A 20,373-nucleotide genomic window follows, 5' to 3' on the forward strand; every position below is an offset into this window, starting at 1 on the left:
GATCCACTGATATCTGTCTTTAGACCCCATGTTGACTACAACCCAGAAAATGGATGCTTCTCAGAATGGAGAACAGAAATGCTTTCCACACAAGCCAATCTTTTGCCTTAGTATGTAAAGTACTTCCTCATCACAAGAATCTCATACAGTTTCTGAAATTTCCCCCCTGCTATGTCCTAGTTTCCATGGACTGAGAAGCTCCTCGGCTGAAGGGGTCTCCTGAAGCATCGTGCTCTTCTAATTCTGACCTGATATCTAATCTGATGCTTGCACTAACCCTAATCTATCCTCAAATATAAAATGGGAATAGCAATTCTCTCAGGATTACACCACTAAATGAAATAATACTTTAAAAGTGCCTAAAATAGTGACTAGTATGGATGCTATATAAAATAAATTTGAAACAGAAGAGATGAGTGATGGGGAAATGAATTAGCAAACAACAAAATAGTGTCAAGAACCCAGACATAAGGTCATGAAGACCTATAGAAAGATGGTGGCCATGAAAAGAACACGGTCAATAGATATTTTAAAGGAAGTAAAGGCACCTAGTGATAGATAAGATAAAGGGGATGAGGGAAGAGGAAGAAATCAAAGATAACGTCAAGGTAATTGTATAGACAATGTGTAGAAAATTAGGATAGATAGAAATCAGGAAACTGGTATTGAAGGGCAGGTTAGAAAGGGAAAACAAGATAATTTTAAATTAGATTCACAGGATTTTAGATTTTCGATCCAATTAGTCTTTTATATATATCTATATCTGCATGTTTGTAAAGAAACTCAAGCAAAGGATCACCACTTGTTAAAAAAAATCAAAGTATATTAGTGGCACTAATGTATTTTATTAAGCTTAAATATCTTTATTCCCATATAAAAACAATCCATTTCTTTCTTTTAATCTGGCATGAAAATGTAAGGTATCCAAATAAACATTTGTAAGGACTCTGAGTTACAGAAAAATGTTTGGAAATATAGTTTTAGGAAGAAATAGAACACAGGAGACAGTTGAAGATCCAAAAAAGAGAAAAAGAAAAGGTGGTCAATAGTTAGAAATACGAAATAGATGTCAGTGAATCACAGAGTGTTCAGGGTTTTAGTCCAACCTCCTGCCCCTCTAGTCTTCAAGAATAATAATAAAGATGGTGATGACAGTTTTGACACTGAGCTGCTCTTAAAATCATCTTCCATCAGATGGCCCAATATGACCTTCTTTTTATGATCCAATTAGATCATAGATCGTGATCCTTAGAACACACTGTGAGTAACTACTATTATGCCAAATTTTTGACAAAGAATATAGATGCACAGCAAGGTTTGACCAAGGTCACAAAGAAGTGATACTTAGGATTTAAACCAAGGTAAGTAATTTCTACAAAAACACAGCTGTGATTCTTATCTAAACGAGGACACTTTGGAGAGTTACAGAACATTAGAGGTAGACTGGAAATGTCCAGGGCAAAACAGGTAACATGGTCCCCTGGCCGTTAACTACTAAGCGTTTGCCCTGAATGTCCTGGAACCATAAATGTTAGTTCTCCTAACTCTTAGTCATTTTCCTGCATCCACTCCATTGAGATTTCTCTACTGTGTATCCTTTCTCCTTTCTTCCTTTGTACTGGCTTCTTTTATTGCAAAGTTTTCTCAGTATCCAAAATCTTCTCTTGAATACGACCTCATATCCTCGGCTTCTTGTATTCCCAAACAAACATCTTCTATTTCAAATATTTGCTGCTGTATATTCTCACATCCATCACCACTGCCGGTACTTCTGTTCCTGCCCCACCTTTTCCCTGTTTCCTTAAAATGGCTTCTTTCTCTGTCCACATTCTCATTTAATTTTCCTTTCATGCTGTCAGTTACCTTCATAAAAAAAAAAAAAAAAAGATCCAATTCCCTGATTAAGTTCAGGGTATGGGTGAAGGGTGTCAAAAGGCACAAATTTCCAGTTATAAAATAAGTAAGTCATGGGGATGTAATGTACAGCATGGTGCTTATAGGTAATACACTGTACTGCATATTTGAAAGTTGCTATGAGAGTAGATGTTACAAGTTCTCTAACACACACAACAAAATGTTTTCAACTCTTTATGGTGATGGGTTTAACTAGACTTATCGTGGTGATCATTTTGCAATATATACAATTATCATTATGTTGTACACTTGAAACTTGAATATAGCGTCAGTTATACCTAAGACAGACAGACAGAAAGAAAGAAAGAATGAAAAAAAAAAAAAAGAGCTCAACCATAGCTAACTTCCCCATGATTTCAGGATATCTACAGCTTTCTAGCCCCATCTCCCACTCTCTTCTGATGCTGTGGCCAGCCATCATCCATGAGGTTAGTAACCCTCCCATATAATCTTTGCAAGCCCAGGAAGAGAACAGCATTCAGTACGCCAAGGGCCCTCAAAAGTTGTTTATCAAATATTAAACCAATTCAAGGCTTCCTATTTTGTAATACTCTTCACACGGCACTCAAAACAGCATGCTAGTCAAAGAAGAGTTGAAAAAACGTTCTCTACATTTATTAATTCAGCAGTGCTGCAGACTTGTTTATGGACATGTCACTGTTAAGAAATAAATAGAATAATCTCTAAAAAGAGGGGCAATGTGATATTTGCCATCCCAAGACTGAGACGGATAATCTATACTTCATTTTTAGCCCATAAGTATATCCTGTTACCTAAATAGATAGGTAAGTTTTTCTGTTTGGTAAACTCTACGGGGTCAGTCTCAAACCAACTATTTTCACAAAACCCTCACAATGCTCAAGAAGATCGTCTCGGCTTGTGCAAGTATAAAGAAATTAATGAGTAATCACAGCGCTGGAGATATTCTCTGTTTGTTTTCCCCATGAATCGGGTTCTCTTTGGGCCAATGGAGATGCTATTGTTGTGTAAACAAAAGGATCAGCAGGTTTTGACCAAAGAAATGTTTTAAAGTGTTTTTCCCTTTTGTTTATGTTGTCACTGCTCAAATGATACTGAGAGATAGAGAGACGGCCCCTAGGAAATGTCTAGCCAGGCCACTCCCACTAAAACCCAATATTTATGGTGGGAATGAGAACTGCTATCTGCCTGCTTAAACAGTAATGTTATGTTATTCTGCCGCCCTGTGCAGTAAAGTCCTATGAAAATCAGAACACATTAGGCTATCATGGCAAAAGTTGACCTGCTGTACAGTAGGAGAGAATAAACAAACAAATAAACATAAATAAATTAATTAATCAATTAATTCATCAGTGGATTTTTTAAATTCAGAATTCTGTAGGATGTCTAAACAAAAAAGTAATCAGAAAAACTAACGTCAACATTGATATACTTTAAATTTTGGAGGGACACATCAACCCAAATATAAATTATCTTTACACAAAAGAAGTCAGCATTATAATCTAACCCCTTTGCATTAGGCTCATAGACAGTATTGGACTTTGTCATTAAAAACCAGGGTTCAGGAGGGTTGCCTGAGTGGCTCTGATGGTTGTTTTCCACTCGGCTCAGGTCACAATCTCATGGTTTGTGAGTTCGAGTCCCGTGTTGACCTCTGTGCTGACAGCTCAGAGCCTGGGCCCCACTTTGGATTCGGTGCCCCTCTCTTTCTGTCCCTCCCTAACTCACACTCTGTCTCTTTCTCTCTCAAATAAATAAATGAACATTGAACCTTAGGCTCTAGAACTGACAAGTTATAAGAACTTGACCAAATTACTCAATTTCACTCTACCTCAGTTTGCTCATCTTTAAAAAGCACATAATAGGGGCACCTGGGTGGCTCAGTCAGTTGAGCGTCCGACTTTGACTCAGGTCATGATCTCACGTCTTGTGGGTTCAAACCCTACATCGGGCTCTGTGCTGACAGCTCAGAGCCTGGAGCCTGCTTCAGATTCTGTGTCTCCCTCTCTCTCTCCACTCCCTCTCTGTCTCTGTCTCTCTCAAATATAAATAAACATTAAAAAAATTTTAAAAAGCACAACATAATAATAATATATACCTCATGTCACTGTGTACATTTAAAAAAGCAATTACTGCATGGAACAGTGTCAAGGACAACAGCACACTGTCAGTACATGTCAGCTAGTATTATTATATACACATCAGGTTCTGGAGAGCTGTCTAACTTAGTAGGGAATTATATCAAATGCATTTTATTATGTTAAGCTAAACCCAAAACTCATTTGACTGAATAATAATGAGCTTCTTATCTACCCACAAGCAAAGACAAAAAAAAAAAAAATGAAGTCAGAAAATCACTAACCATTGAGCCAGTAGTGCTCTGAGATGTCAGTTCTGACGTAATGGTGGTCGTGAGTAGGCCCAAGGGACCGTGTGAATGCGGTATCTTTGCCAAGGAAATCAGAAGCTGTTCCAGAGTAGAGGTACTCATCTGAGAGAAGAGAACACATGACTATTAAGAGTACAGCAGCAGATACTATTTGCAATAAACTACTTTCACTGCATGAAACCAGAGACATTTATTGCTCAACAGGAGAAGATACACTGGTTCATAAGTATCATGTATAAATTTTGAAAAGTTTGCATTGTCAAAGAAAATGTAACTCAATGAAACTTTGGTAAGCTGATGCTAGACCCCTAAATATAAAAATGGCCAAAGGTTTCTGAATTAATAATGGCATGTGCGTTCGCTTCTCTTATGAATAAGCTCTTCCTTCTTTTCCCTCTTCCCTCAAATAAGTCAAGGACATGTCATAATTGGGAGTTTGTCTTTATAGTGACACAAAAATATTAGAAAGCAAATGCCATAATGAGGAATGGATTGTGTAATTAGTATTTACTTAACCGGCACAACCCCAATGACCACAACTTTTCTGTGCCTAACTTCTGCTGAAAGGGAGCTTTCAGCACTGAAGTCATTCTTTGTAATTATAACATGTTGCATTCCTTGTAGCTAATCACATCTCTAATGGCTCTGATAAACAGGAATTCCTGAAAAGGCAAAGATGTGGCTATTACTGCATACCAAACTTCTTTGTCCTGTTATTTATGTAAAATGGGTGTCCATGTTTTACCAGAGAGAGAGAGAGAGAAGTGGGGGGTGGGGAGGCAGAGGAGAAAGGAGAGGAGAAAACAAAGAGGGCAGAGGAGGAATAAGGGAGGGAAAAATATGGGGGGTTGGGAGAAAGAGCAGAAGGCAGAGATGAGGGGAAAGGGGAGAGAGAAAGGATTGGGGGAGAGAAAGAGGGGTAGGGGGTCAGTGTTCCCTAATGCTAGTCAGCACTTGGAGGGGGAGAGATAAGAATGCTGTCCCTACAGCAGAATATACTGTCCCTTTGACAGTTAAGCCTTAGTTTCGAGGAGTCTTTATAGTCAACAATGTTCAGTACACCTACGAGACTAAAATTAAAAAAAAAAAAAGCTAATCTCTACAGAACATTTAGCTTTTTAAATGGTTAAATATAAGAACAACTAAAGACATTGTTTTATCACTAAAATCCAATTTTCCACTGAAACATTATCTTTAAAATTCTGGCTTTTATAAGTGATCAAGATAGATCCTAAATCCTCTGGTTATATTCATCTAAATAACCTTCTAGTTAACTATTTGAATTAACCAATTTAACAATGATAAGAGTCAATTTCCAAAGGGGAATATGCAAAACAAAACAAAACACAAAAGAGAGAAATCCAGTTAGGTAAAGTAAATGTAGCTATGATACTACTTCCATCTCTTCAAGCATTTGCCTAAAGGATATGGTAAATGACAGACAATATTTCATTGTGGCACACATTTTTACAAATGGAAGAACAGAAAAAACAATACCAACAAAGAAATTACCTGGTAAGAGTAAAAAAAAACCACACCATTCATTTAAAACATACAGAACCGTGGATATTTGAACATTTTGTCAGAAAAAAACTGGTATGTTTTAACCTGAAAATTTTATCTGTCTATCCAGGCTTTAAAACTGTCTTTGATTTAAATCACTTAGGGATTTGTAAGAGGGGTCACCCATGCCTACAATCCATTGTTTTTATTAAGGATCTGTCAGCCCCACTTGACAAATCAGAATCCCAAATCATCTATCTCACTTTCTAAGGATAATGACTGAACATTAGTCATACAATTTTCAAAACACACAAAAACACACACGCTTTCACTTCAAAGGAAGATCACTAGTTCTCACTAGGTGAAAATTAAAATGTCATGGTGCTTCACTCTTATCGTCTATTCAAACATTTGATAGACAAGTTAAATAAAAAGAGAGCAAAGTCATGAACTAAACCAAGACAAAAGGAGTCCCTATAATGGTTAAAATTCAGAGGTCATGCTGACATTCCTTTGAACAGACTTCAGACCACACGGCACTGCCTTCTGTAAACAGGATAGTCACCTCGCAAGCTGAATTTATGATGTGGACAAAGCAAGAGAAGATTGAATATGTTAGCAAAAATTTTGCATTTCCAGGAATACAATCAGGTTAGGGTGAAGCTGAGGGAAAAAGTGTGACGACATTCTATTATCTGTGTCCCATATGATCTGTATTCTAACATTTGTTCTATTAACTTATCCAGGACATCTTATTAATCCTTCCACTCAAATCTTCAACATATTTTGTATTTTATCGTGGTTAAAGAATTGTTAAATTTAATTTTCAAAGTAAGCCAAACAGGGACATCTAGATGTAAAATTATAAAACAAGTATATGCCATCTGCATTAAAAAGAATTTAACCAGGCAGAGAAGGACAAATATCATATGTTTGCATGTATAGGAGGATTAGGAGGAACTTAACGGAGGACCATGGGGGAGACGAAGGGGGGAAATGGTGGGGGAGAGGGAGAGAAGCAAACCATGAGAGACTCTTGAATGCTGAGAACAAACTGAGGACTGAGGGGTGTGGGGGGGGATGGGCATGGAGGGGGGGCACTTGTGAGGATGAGCACTGGGTGTTATATGGAAACCAACCTGACAATAAACTATTAGTAAAAATAAAAAAATTTAAAAAAAGAAAATAAAAAAAGAAACAAAGATGGTCAAAATAAAGCTTGAAGTTCTAGACTTAAAAAAAAAAAGAATTTAACCAGAAGTTCATTTAAAAACTGTGTAGAGGGGCACCTGGGTGGCTCAAGTAGTTAACTGTCTCACTCTTGATTTTGGCTCAGGTCAGGATCTCAAGGTTCACCTCCTGGTTGGTGGGATCCCACGTGCAGCCCCGCCTGGGATTCTCTCCCACACTTTCTTTCTCTCTCTCTCAAAAAAGATAAATAAACAAAAGAAAAATGATACAACTAAATAAAAACTATGTAGAAATGAACAATTGCTGGGGCCTCACCTGAAGATAAGGACGCTAAATATAGAGACTTGGCACTAAAATACTCTAATCGAATAGCCAGTGAAAGAGTGATCCAAAGTAATCTTTAACACGGAATGAAACTGTGGTTTAATCTACACATACCTTTTCAGAATATCACCTAAAAGCAAAAACCGCCTGCCGTTGATCTTACCTGTCATTACTGAAGCGAAAGGCTGCTGAGGATCAAAAGGACATTTCAGTCTGCCAGACTCCAAATTATGTGTGTCTAGTTTGAATATAACTTCCTGTTATGAGAAATATTAACACAAGTGAGATTGTTTAAAACCCCAGGATCAGCAAGAAGATAGGAGATAAGAACTAAATTCGAACTCATTAATTCAACAAAAACTGATTGAGCGTAGCATGTGCATCAGGCTGTGCTCCTTAACTCTTTAGCAAATATTATTTCTGGCAAGGCTCAATCCCCATGGCTTCATCTGCATTTGCCCAAAGGAGTAATGATAATACTGAATGAATTTTTCAATCGGAAGTAGTCATGTAATCAAATCACTACATCTGGACCACTCTCATTATCAAAATCACCGTCAAGCATACATATTTCTTAAGCCTAAAAACAAATTCACTGAGGCTAATAAGCTAATTTCTTCATTTAAGAAATGCATTGATGGGATGCCTACGCGGCTCAGTTGGTGGAGCATGCAGCTCTTGATCTCGGGACAATGAGTTCGAGCCCCACGTTGTGTATAGAGATTACTTAAAAAAATCAATTAGTTTACTATTATAATAATTATACTTTCATTATTATTGTGGTTTGTTGACTGAAGAATCTGCAACTATACCAAAATAAGCTTGTGGCGTTTTGTGATTTTAGAGACATAAAAACATTCTAAGGCAGGCAATTCATTTACAGAGCTGTTGATACATGTGGGCAAAAGAAAAAAAAAATCCTGTTGTAGTATTTTCACTATTATAAAAACACTGTACACATTAAAACCACATAGTTATTTTGGCTGAAATATCTATTTTTATAATAGTGGCCACAGACAAAATGACATTGGCAGACTTTTAATATTCAGGAAAAAATAACATCTTAAGTTGAACTTTCCAAGAAAAATATGAATGTATAATGAATATGGCCCCATGAGTTTGAGTGTTTCATAACAATGACAACACTACCATCCAGCAGAAAGGCTGACTCACTCCACACAGGCAGTAGTCAGAGAAACTCAGCATTTCAGACGTTTTCTCTAGATGGTGTACCTACCAAGTTATATTAGAACACACATGTGATAATATAACACTCAGAGCTACTTATCTAGAAAGTAAGCAACGAAGCAAAAAGGATGGAGGAAATTAGACTATTTGTCATATGATGCTGTAATTTCAGATTTGTTTCTTCTGAGCAGAACCAATAGAAATTATCACCCTATTAAAAAAAATAGAGGTAGCAATTTAAAATAGCATGATTGTCAAATGCTATTTCATTGTTTTAAGTAAGTGCACAAGAAAAGGTCTGCTGTTAATAAGTACTAACCATGGGTCAGGAAATTTATATACATTATCTCACTGAATCCTCACCATAAGCCTAAAGGTGTGGCTACTTTAAGAATTCCAGCTTTACCAGTGGAATATTGAGGCTTGAAGGGGTTAAGTTTCTTGGTGAGCATCACATAGCTAGTTAAGAGGCAAAGCAGTAGACTGAACTCTCAGGGCTGTCCCCAAAGTTCATGCTGTTAAGTAATCTCATCTCAGAATTTCAAACTCATGGATTTAAAAATGTGTTGAAATCAACTTATAGACCCACCATGACCGTGTAATATGATCAAATCCCAGTATGTTTGGTGTGAACAGGGCAGCTAATGACAAGCTGTGATAATGGAGCCTAGGCATGAAAAAAGTCCAGTGAGAACATATTTCAGGCATGCTTCCCAACTAGGAATGGGGCTAGAGATCTGTCAGGAGAAAAAAACACCTGTAGATAGTGGCTCTTATGTATGTTTAAATATCATTAAGAGCACATTATTTTCCATAGGTCAAACAGAACTATAGACCCTGAAGCCTATAATGGGGGGTTGAAATGGGACAAGAAGTAAGCTGAATCCTGGTGTGTCCGAAAGTTAGAGTAAAATGCTAAGAATGAAAAACCAAGAAAACCAGAGAATGGAACAGTTGATGAAGAGCACTGGATAAACCCTCATAATTGTACAGACTTCTGTTTTTAAGATGTTTCATTTCATTAAGTTCTCAAGATAAGCCCATAAAATTGGTATCTGTGAAGGCTGAGGACAAAGTCTCCCTTATAACTGCCTGAAGAAAGAAAATATCAGGAAAGCAAGTTTCCTGAAGCCAGAGTCAAGGACACCAATAGGGACTTCATGTAAGAAATTATGGTTGATTAAATGGACTTTCTGAGATAAACTGACTAAATTACATGATGCTAACTTCTGAGACAGCTTCAGTTCCATAAGACTTGTCCTATTAAATTCCTTAAGCCTAATTGATTACATTAAATGTACCTAAATAAGCTGTGCGCAGACATCTGTTGAAGTAAAGAGATAAGCATGATAGGAAACATTGAATCCACATAGCAATGAGGCAAAGTTATCATTAATACCACCCGCAACTAAAGAGCAGCAGAGGGGAGATCCCAGAGCAAAGAACACACTTCCAATGTAATTACTAACCAACTATCAGGTGGCCCCAGTATCACAGAACGTATATATGTGTACGTATTGTGTGTATATAAATATATACACACACACAGAATGATATATATATTGAATGTGTATATACACACACATATACTTATACATGCACATACATACATACGTATATTGCAGACATTATTTTCACGTGAAGTTTAAACACACACTTTTAAAATCCTTGCCGTTTTGCTTTTCTGTGTTCCTATTGCCTAGTACGACTGAGTACTAAGTGACTGGAAGGAAGCAAGTACTCTGCCAAAAGCATTTTCTCATTTTCTCCTCAAAATAACTGGGTGAGATAGTTACTATTATTATCATTATCATTTTGCTAAATAAACAGAAGCTAGAAATCTTATGCAGGATGCTTAAGACTATGCAGCTGGTAAATGGCTGAAGCCATAATTCAAACCTTGGCTCTGCATGCGCTCGCTATTAGCTGTTAACAACTGCCCTGACTTCTGTCCTGGAATCTGGATCCACATGCCCACTTGGCATGAGCTGCATTTCTCAGATGCGGAGTGTACAAATCTAGCTTCCCATATCCCTCCCAAACTTATTACTATTCTCACCTCAATAAGTAATACCACTGTCCAATTCAATGCCAGAGACAGAAATCTGGTATTCATTTGAGGGATGTTTTTTTTCCCTCTTTCTTCTCATGGCCCTGGCCAGGCCTCACAGTAGCCCCCAGGAAGGGACTTCCCACATTTCTCTCCTCCATCCCTTTTACATACTGCTGGTCCCTCTTTCCAGCCACTTTAGGAGCAACTTTGTCTCTTTGATAATGGAAGAGGCTTCTAAATTCACTCTGGAAGTACAATGAATTCCCGGGGCTAACAATTCATTTAAAAAATTAACAATCTTCAAGCAGCATCGCCGCACAATTACCCGTGCTCCTGACCAGCGGAAAATACACAAGGCTCCATATCCCCACTCGCTCATAATTCTTGCGTCCACAGAACTTGTAAATCTGACCGCCCCAGGGCTGCTTGACAGTCCCAAGCTAAGTAATTAGCTCCATCTAAATTCCCTTTCAGCACTTGGTACTTTTAGGAGTTAAAGAACACTATTTGCACCCCTCAGCAAGTTGTGAGTTTGGCCTTTAGCCTCAGGCCTCAAAACACATCCAAGCTGTGGGCCTATCTCATATAATTACACCCTACGCTATGAGCTACTGTTATATATTACCCTTCATCAAAGCTAGGCAAGAGAACACGAGCAACAAAGAATGATGGATTCAAGTTGCCAAGTCTCCTAGTGGTTCAGAGATTTAACTATGAGAGTTGCTTTATTTTCAAACAGTTGAGAACGGGCTGGTTAGACAAGTTGGTTAGAGAGGAAAATTAATCCAGCCACAGCTGTGGGTTTGATCTCTGCATGAATCGGTTAAATCAACGTAAAGAAACTTGTTCCATAAGCCCAGACTTTGCTTTCAAACACACAGCCAATTATCCTGCAAATATATGTGGTTATTCACAAGTACTATATACATAAACATAAGGATGACAGTACAACCCATCAAACCCATAAAAAGAAACAATTTAGAGTATATATTCTAAATCTCAGGTGGGCATGCTTACTCTGGAGACAGACTGCTTTGGTTCAATTCCTTGCCAGACCACTTATTAGCTGGGTGATTTCAGGCATGTTATTTAATTCCACTGAGACTCCATTTTTACTAACTTGTAAGTCCGGAGTTACAAAGGTATTAACTTCAATTAACAATGTTCTGAAGTTTCAAAGAAACAATCCATGTAAAGTGCCTGGCACAGTCCATGACCCAAAGTAGGCGCTTTAATGTATTAGTTTTAATTAAATTACTGAAATCTACATGCTTCTTATTTATTAAAGGGCTCATTGATCGCTGGAATATATTACTTCTAATTTAGTACAACTTTTATTTCCACTATGTCAATTTGATCTGGCAGAAATCAAGAGTTCAGTGTGCTAATGACTATCGATACAATTTTAAGAAAATAATTAACATCCTCTGTGCTTAGTGTGCACCACTGTAACCATACATAAGAGATCAAATTCGTGAAATGGGGAAAATGAAATAATTTATAAGATACAATTCCACTGCAAGGCCTTATGGGATGTGGAGTTTTACTCCACAGCAACATACTATGTAGATCTAATTATAATGGAAACACAAGAGAAAATAATGACATACATAGAGCCCACAGAACATTCAACATTTTGCACTTTTAATTTTGATCATCTCATTAAAGAAAAGTTCTAATAAAAATGTGATTAAGTAGATAAAGTGTATAATCAAAATGGCAATCTATAAAGTGGGTGGGAACATGAATTCTTATAAACTATATGATTCAAATTTTATATTCAAATATGACTGCTTTAACATTATTACAACCAATTGTTTTCATTCTATTTCATTATATTACCTCCTTGTAGACTCCAAGATCAATATAACCACATATTGGATGAAATGCTCCAGTTCCACACACATAAATGTGAGTTTTGTTGTAGGGTTGAAGTACACGGATGAAATTTGCACATTCTGTCTGTTGGAAATAAAAAAATAAAAGCATTAGCACACAATTCATGTTTTTAAAAGATTATGAATCATACCACCTGTTTTCTAAGTCGATAAATCATTAAGAATAACAGCAAAAATGAAAAAAGGGTTTATGAGAAATATTTAAACATTTGATTTAGCAAAGGAGGCAAAACAAACCAGAAACTGTGCCTTAAATGAGTGACTGAAGCTATCTGAAGTTTGACAGGCTCTGAACTAATCAGGGTGTTAGAATGTACATCTCTATAGGTATTTAAAGGGGCCCAGAGAATGTATATAAACAGAAAGAGATATCCAGACATTCTTTCAGGAATTACCTAGAGAACAAAACCTGCCATGTTCTGATGCTCCCACATTGTCCATCCCATATGGATCCTACTGCTTACAACATCAACTGTCTCAGCTCCACTGAACAAAACACTGAACACAGACGCATATTCTCATATATGTATTCCATTCTTATTGGGTGGAGTGCCCTATCATTTTATTTCCATTTATTTTCAACATTATATAGCCTTTAAGACTCAACTTGACTATTTATTCTAAGAATCTCTTGTTTTTCCCCATACAGTTTTTTACACGGACTCAAATTTTTGAAGAGATCTTACAAGCTGTGAGATCATGACCTGATTGGAAGTCAGATGCTTAACCGACTGGGCCACCCAGGCACCCAACCCTTATTTTGATCTAAATAAAATATCACTATCCCAGTGGCGATTCAGATTTGAGAGTGAAACACTATGTCTACATCTCAGTGGTACAGAGTTCCTTGTCCCTAGGACTTCCTTGAGCCAGCTCGCCTTGCAGTTTGATGTCCCGAAAATTCATAGATGCCAGTGAATGAAAGATACACTAGAAGAATGTCACAATGAATTCATCGAATCTTCTGTTCTCTGCTTCTGTATACACAGAGCAGTTGCTTAAGACCGTTTGAAAAGCCAGTATCAGGATCAGTCCCTCAGACAGCTACATAAGTAAAGGATGCTTCTTTATCAGGTAGGCAGATTTCGCACTCTCTAATAGTGCTGCTGCATATGGGTAGTTAGGTTGTATGCTGAACAACGAAACAAAACAAAGGCACATCTAAATGTGCAAATCACACTATAGATATCTTTTTCTTTCTGAATATTTTCATAAGTTTCATATATATTCTCATGTTTATTATATAAAAGCTCTTAAGAAAGGAATTTTTTTATATTTTTACTTTAGACAGAGTGTGTGCATGTGGGGAGAGGAGCAGAGGTAGACAGACAGAGAGAGAGAGAGACAGACAGACAGAGAGACAGAGAGAGAGAGAGAGAGAGGATCTTAAGCAGCCTCCATGCTCAGTGCAGAGCCTGATGTGGGGCTTGGGACCACAAAACTGGGATCATGACCTGAGCTGAAATCAAGAGTGGAATGCTCGGGGCGCCTGGGTGGCTCAGTTGGTTGAGCGTCCAACTTTGGCTGAGATCATGATCTCACAGTTTGTGAGTTTGAGTCCCATGTTGGACTCTGTGCTGACAGCCTGGAGCCTGCTTCATATTCTGTGTGTGTCTCTCTCTCTGCTCCTTCCTTGTTTGTTCTCTCTTTCTCTCAAAAATAAATAAACATAAAAAGTCAAAAAAAAAAAAAAAAAGAGTGTAATGCTCAACCGACTGAGCCACCCAGGCACCCCTAAGAAAGGAAAGCTTTAAATTCACTTAGATGGTTTTCTAGCAAATAGTCTTGCTTAACAAAATCTTATGTGAGTTTTCCACTTTTCTATCAAGGTGTCTGATGGAGAGAACTTATTTTCTAATTGCACAAAGACACCATAGGGTACTCACTTCACGTTTTTTAATATCATGTTAGGCAATCTCAGAGGAAAATTAGTTCTGACAGTACATATGTCACACTAATGATTTTGAACAAATAACAGAGATGAGAAAAGCCAAGACAAAAATGTAAAAATGTCTGTGATCTCTGGATAAAGTGTAAGGATGGCTTCCTCACTACAATGGAGGTTTTAGTATTATCCAGCCTTTATTTGACTCACTCATGCTCACCAAAGGGCCTTTAACTTCTTGGTCTTTCTCCCACAAGGAGATTTATGCAAGGGTGAGAGCTATATAAGGAACAGTCCACAGGGAGGAAAAGAGCAAAATTATGCTGCTGAAGTGAGGAGCAACAGATTCACTGCCCATTATTTCATCATTTTTTAAAAAGTTCAGTTTTACCAAATAGTCATAGACTTTACAGGTAATTGTTATGAACTGAGTAGTTTTGTCCTCCAAAACTCATTGGCTGAAACCCTAAGCCCCTCAGTGAGATGGTAATAGGGGGTGAGGCCTTTGGAAGTAATTAGCTTTGGACAAGAAATTGAGAGCAGGATCATCATGGTGGGCTTAGTGCCCTTATGGGAAAGGACAGGAAGAATTCTCTTTTCTCTCTCTCCCTCTCTTCCCTCCCCCTCTCTCTCTTTGTCATGTGAAGACGTGACAGGATGATGGCCATCTTCAAGCCAGGAAGAGAATTTTCATCAGGCACCAAATCTGCCCTCACTTTGATCTTGAACTTAATAGCCTCCAGAACTGCGAGAAACAAATACCTATTGTTTAAACCACCTAGTGGATGACATTTTGTTACAGTAGCCCACACTGACCAGAACAGTAATTTTACATGATTCTGACCTAAATATTTGTATAAAGAAATAAAACAACTCCCTTTCCAGATTATAAATTATGGAGTCAGAAAGATTAGGGACTATGAGAGATATAGCAATTATTTCAAAAAGGCTAATAAGCCAGGGTGAAGTTTAATCAGAGGAGATAGGACATTACTGAGTATAAAGAAAAAGTTCTGAATCACACCTGAAACATTTCACATTCTTCAAGTTGTGTAGGAGTACATGAATAAAAGGCAGCCAGTCCTAGAAATTAACTTACTATGCTAGTATCTGACCTGGTGAGATATTAGCAAGGATGTACTTATGAAATTCCTCCCTCCTCCCAGATTGGGCTGACATGGAATAAAACAACTCATGGTGAGTCTTGAATTGTCTGACACTTTACAAAAAAAGCCAGTTCTGCTCAAAGTGTTTAGTAGTGAAGTTGACAGAAGGTAGTTCTATAAGAAGTCTGGAGGCAATGAAAAGGGTTGGGTTGCCTGAGGGAAAAGAAACCTGGGAACAGAGATCCTACAAGATCAAGTTTTGCTTAAATTGCAGGAGCAATGATTAACCTGATTTAATTCACTTAGCAACCTGCATGGCTATTAATGGTAGCATAATTCTGTGAGGCATGAAGAAAGATAACTTTGAGAAGCAGCTTTTTTAACTTTCCCTGAAAGCTGGCTAATTTGTCAATTATTCCCCACAACTGCAAGGGTGGTCACAGGGGACCAAACAATTCAATTGAGCGAGTAATATCCTCAACTTTGGAAAACTATTGAATTTCCCCTTCCTCCCTTATTCTTCCCACCCACTCTCCTTCCCTCCAACCAACATTCCCATTGGAAGAAAACGAGAAAGAGAAAATTTAAAACTAATATCAACTTTATAATTCTCTCAAGTAACATTTCAATATTTTACCTCACACATACATTTATTAGTCTATATGTAAGTAAATAAGACAAATATAAAACTGAATTAATACTCAGAAGTAAAAGCTAATATACATTTGTATTGTGTATCAGCATTTGAAATTTGAGTTTCTCCCTGGATACCTGAAAAATAAAAAGCAAAACAGAAATCCAGTAGCTATAATTCTCTAGACTTATATATAGTCCAATTAAATCTAATATAGTTTTATGTATATTTCTGATAACTAACTTACACGTGCCAATTTTAATTTATTTAGGTTATATATGGAAAGACAGTCAAGATTTAGGAATCAATCTGGTTTATTTTTATTTTTGGTATATTTTACAGAATATAGTAATCATCAAACATTACAGTCATCTGTATGGACTTTTTATGTGCTATATGCTAGGTTTGTCTTAAAGAGCTCAGAATAAAGTCCAGTCTACACAGGGAACTGTTTAGGTATTACAGTGCTGAAAATATTTTAATTAGTTGTGGACACTTCAAAATAAATACATGAAAATCCAAATATCACATTTCTCTCTGAAAAATGGAATATCCAAAGTAGAAATTTCTACAGAACAAAAACTAGCTGTAGTACCGAGACAAGGGAAAATATTTTTTTAATTTAATTTTTTTTTACAAATAGTTTATTGTCAAATTAGTTTCCACATAACACTCAGTGCTCATCCCCACAAGTGCCCTCCTCCATGCCCATCCCCCCCTCCCCCCCACATCCATCAGTCCTCAGTTTTTGTCAGCATTCAAGAGTCTCTCATGGTTTCCCTCTCTAAGGGAAAATATTTTAAAGACAAAAAAAAAAGAGAGAGAGATGCCTATTTAAATATTTACAATTTTGGGGTTACAGCTCAATGGTAAATATTTAAAATTTAAAAGTCTTCATGCCAAATAGGATACCTAGAAAAGAATAGTATTTACATAAGTGGATCACAAAGTAATATTAAACTTTATACATATATATTTCTGGAAAATATGTATAATAATATGATACAACAATACATATATCTTGAAACTGTGTAAATAACCAGTAAGGAAAAGGAAAAGGCAAATTCTAAAATTTAAAAATGAACAAATTATAGCGATATGATATCCTCAAAAATAAGTCCTAATTTTACAACTACATAAAATAATTAGTATTTATAGTAATGAAAGAATTTCAGACAAAAATCACAAAAATAACTGTCTTTTTGTTGGCCAAGATTAAATATATCTATATTATTCATTTACATATTAGCATTACAAGTTAACCACTATTAGCAAGAGCATGGTAAAATAATACCTCTCACCGGCATGCACTGCTAGTTAAAGCACAAAGGTATCAATTTTTGGAGGGTAATTTTGTGATGAGTATACAAAATTATATATTCTTTAAAAAATACATATATATATATATACCCTTTGACCAGTAATTCTACTCAATAATCAAAGATATTCACAATGTTTACATTTAAGATTTTTCACGTGAAGCACCACTTAGAAAAGTTAAAAACTGGATATATACCAAACTTCTAACAATAGAGGATTGATGAAATAATATATAAAGGAATGCAGTGTAGCTATTAAAAGCTGTGTTATAAGAAGGAATTTAATGACATGGGAAAACGCTCATGGCAGTTTGCAAAGTGAAAAAAATGTTTTAAGGGACTATGTATGCAATGATTTCATTCTGAAAAATAGTAAATAGATAAGATAGAAGAATAAACATCAAAACGTCACCAGCTATCTCTGGGCAATGTTCATGGGGGAGGAGATATTTACAGATGACTTTCATGTAATTTGCAAACTTTCTACAATGAGCACTTTGTTTCATTTTTAGATGTTCTTTAACAAAAAGAAGAAAGAAAGTAATCATAGGACGTAACCGATGGAAGACTCTTAAACTGTATGTAAAGTCTCTGTTGGCAAGGTTGTGTGCCTCTAGGGTTAAGATGACGAACAGAGCCCAGGCTGCCCACATCCTGTGTGTTCTTTAGCCTGGACTGAGCTGTTTACTCCACTCTTCATAGTCAGGACCAAAGACATTTCTTTAATGACTTTCTTTAGAAAAATATTCTAAGCACAAACAAAATGCTATCAAATAGCTTCCTGTCACTATATCCTTTCTTTGGACTAAACTGGAGACTGTGGTCAAGAAAGGGGAATAGTTCTCTTTTGTTTCTGCATCTTCTATTCCCTCCCTACCCCAATTAGCTAACTTTAACTTTCATTATGGTAAATAATTCACTATTTTTCAGTTATATAGTACCTTTGTGTAAAGGCACAGTCTTTCCCAACACTTGTTAATCCTAAAAACACTCTTGGGAAGTAGGTAAAAATTACTAGAGAGAAGGGAGAAGAGAGGGCAGTGCCAAATGTAGTAAAACAGGTCAATAAAACCACACACTTGTCTCAGTTTTCTGTTGGCTGTAATCTATGCAGTGCTGTAAACTGAGGATCTCTATTATGGGATGTTGAAGGAGAAGTGATTTGAGGGGTACAGTTTGAGGGTTAAGGTTCTCAGACCTTATATGTAGAGTGCAGATCTTTATGTATAGATCACAGAATTGTGTCAGAGCACAGACTATGGGGCAAGATTTCTAGATTCAATTCCTGGCATCACTATTTATTAGCTATGTGATATTGGGCAAGCTATCTAATTTTTCTGGATTCGATCTTTCATCTAGAAAACAATAAAATCTTGCATTTAATATTATTATAAGGATTAAGGGGGGGTATAAAGCATTGAAAGCAGTTCCTGGAACATGGTAAGTGCTATAAAAGTGTTAGCCATTCTTAATAATTCTAAAATATAATATTATTTTAAAGTGACAGACTGAAAAGAAGGAAGGAAAGAGTTGTATTATCCCCATGTGGTTCAACAATCAAACTTTACAGATTTCAGTAAAAAGGGAAAAGCTCCCCATATCTCTAATTTTGGGGCAGCAGTAGGTGTGCTTAAAGGTTAGAAATGATGACTAGCTCCCAAGCTCCCAAATAGAACTCAAATGCAAGAATAGATTCCCTATATTGGGTCGTATATGCTCTAGGATCCCACCTCCCAAAAAGTTTATCACCCTTTGCTTTAACTTAGTAATATGGGCAACTTAGTTACTATATAACAAGAACAGTAGTTCTAAGTCTACTGTATAACTGAACAGTATGTTCCATGAACATACTGAAATGAGAACACTGTCACAATTAAAACCTTCGCTGATTGTTTGACCTTGACTGTTTACCCCTCATCTGCTCCATGGGAACACTGACATTAGTTTACTGGAGGAAATTTAAACCACCTTTTTCCTCTTGTCCCCTTTTCATACAGTCAATACCAGAAAAACACAAAATATTCTAATGTTCATACTGTATATGGCATACTTCTACTGTTATTAAGATAATTTTGAAGCCTCTCATAATCAGTGCATCTGTTTTTCCCCCCGCAAGTACAAAAAATGTATTGTGGGTTTGCAGAGCTGAGCACCCTCTCAGTTAGGATAGAGAACAGAGTGACAAGATTAGAGATATGAAAGGAAGAAGGATATATTTTAGACTAGTTTGATCTTTTTCATTTCAAGTAAAATAAATGTAACAACTATTTCCTGTTATATTTGATGCCAACACCCCCTGATATATTTCTGTTAACATAAATGTGCCTGAAAAGACCTCATTTAACATTAAAGAAATACAAAATCAGGCATAATCAACAGTTTTCCTTCGTGTTGTTTTTATTACTTTTTTCGCAGTGTTACTAAGTATTAAAAACTCCATGATAGCAGATACTGTATCCTCTCATCCGTATATTTATGGACATATTTATGCTCGAATAAAGATTTGTTGAATAAAACACATGAACAAACACATGAACAAATGGGTGAACAAACCAGATGTCTCAAATTCTTAGTCTTCTAAACTTCCTCTTGATTATTATTATTTTTTATGTTTTATTTATTTCTGAGAAAGAGAGAGAGACAGTGTGAGCAGGGGAAGGTCAGAGACTAGAGAGGGAGACACAGAATCTGAAGCAGACTCCAGGCTCTGAGCTAGCTGTCAGCACAGAGCCCAACATGGGGCTCAAACCCACGAACCATGAGATCATGACCTGAGCCGAAGTCGGACGCTTAACCGACGGAGCCACCCAGGTGCCCCTGCTTCCTCTGAATTATATTAGGCATGACATGTCATGTTGTTTTATTTTTATCACATTGATCAAACGAGAATTTTTGTATTTCATTATGGTTTCCTATAACACACACTATTAATTATTATTAAATATATAAAGGCATTGCTCAGCATAACACCCCTGGGTTACTGTGTTTAT

General features: G+C 36.7%; 1 protein-coding gene across 1 annotated transcript in view; it reads right to left on the reverse strand.

Annotated features, from left to right (window-relative positions):
- SEMA3D (semaphorin 3D) overlaps positions 1-20,373 on the reverse strand; it is a 197,373-nt gene that overhangs the window by 65,851 nt on the left and 111,149 nt on the right. The window contains 3 exon segments of the mRNA XM_039223233.1: positions 4,256-4,384; positions 7,464-7,557; positions 12,384-12,503. Of these exon segments, the coding sequence (XP_039079164.1) occupies positions 4,256-4,384; positions 7,464-7,557; positions 12,384-12,503 (343 nt within the window).

The sequence above is a fragment of the Hyaena hyaena genome, unplaced genomic scaffold (assembly GCF_003009895.1).
Source record: "Hyaena hyaena isolate Hyena2069 unplaced genomic scaffold, ASM300989v1 scaffold_1303, whole genome shotgun sequence".
In the NCBI taxonomy this organism is placed as follows: domain Eukaryota; kingdom Metazoa; phylum Chordata; class Mammalia; order Carnivora; family Hyaenidae; genus Hyaena; species Hyaena hyaena.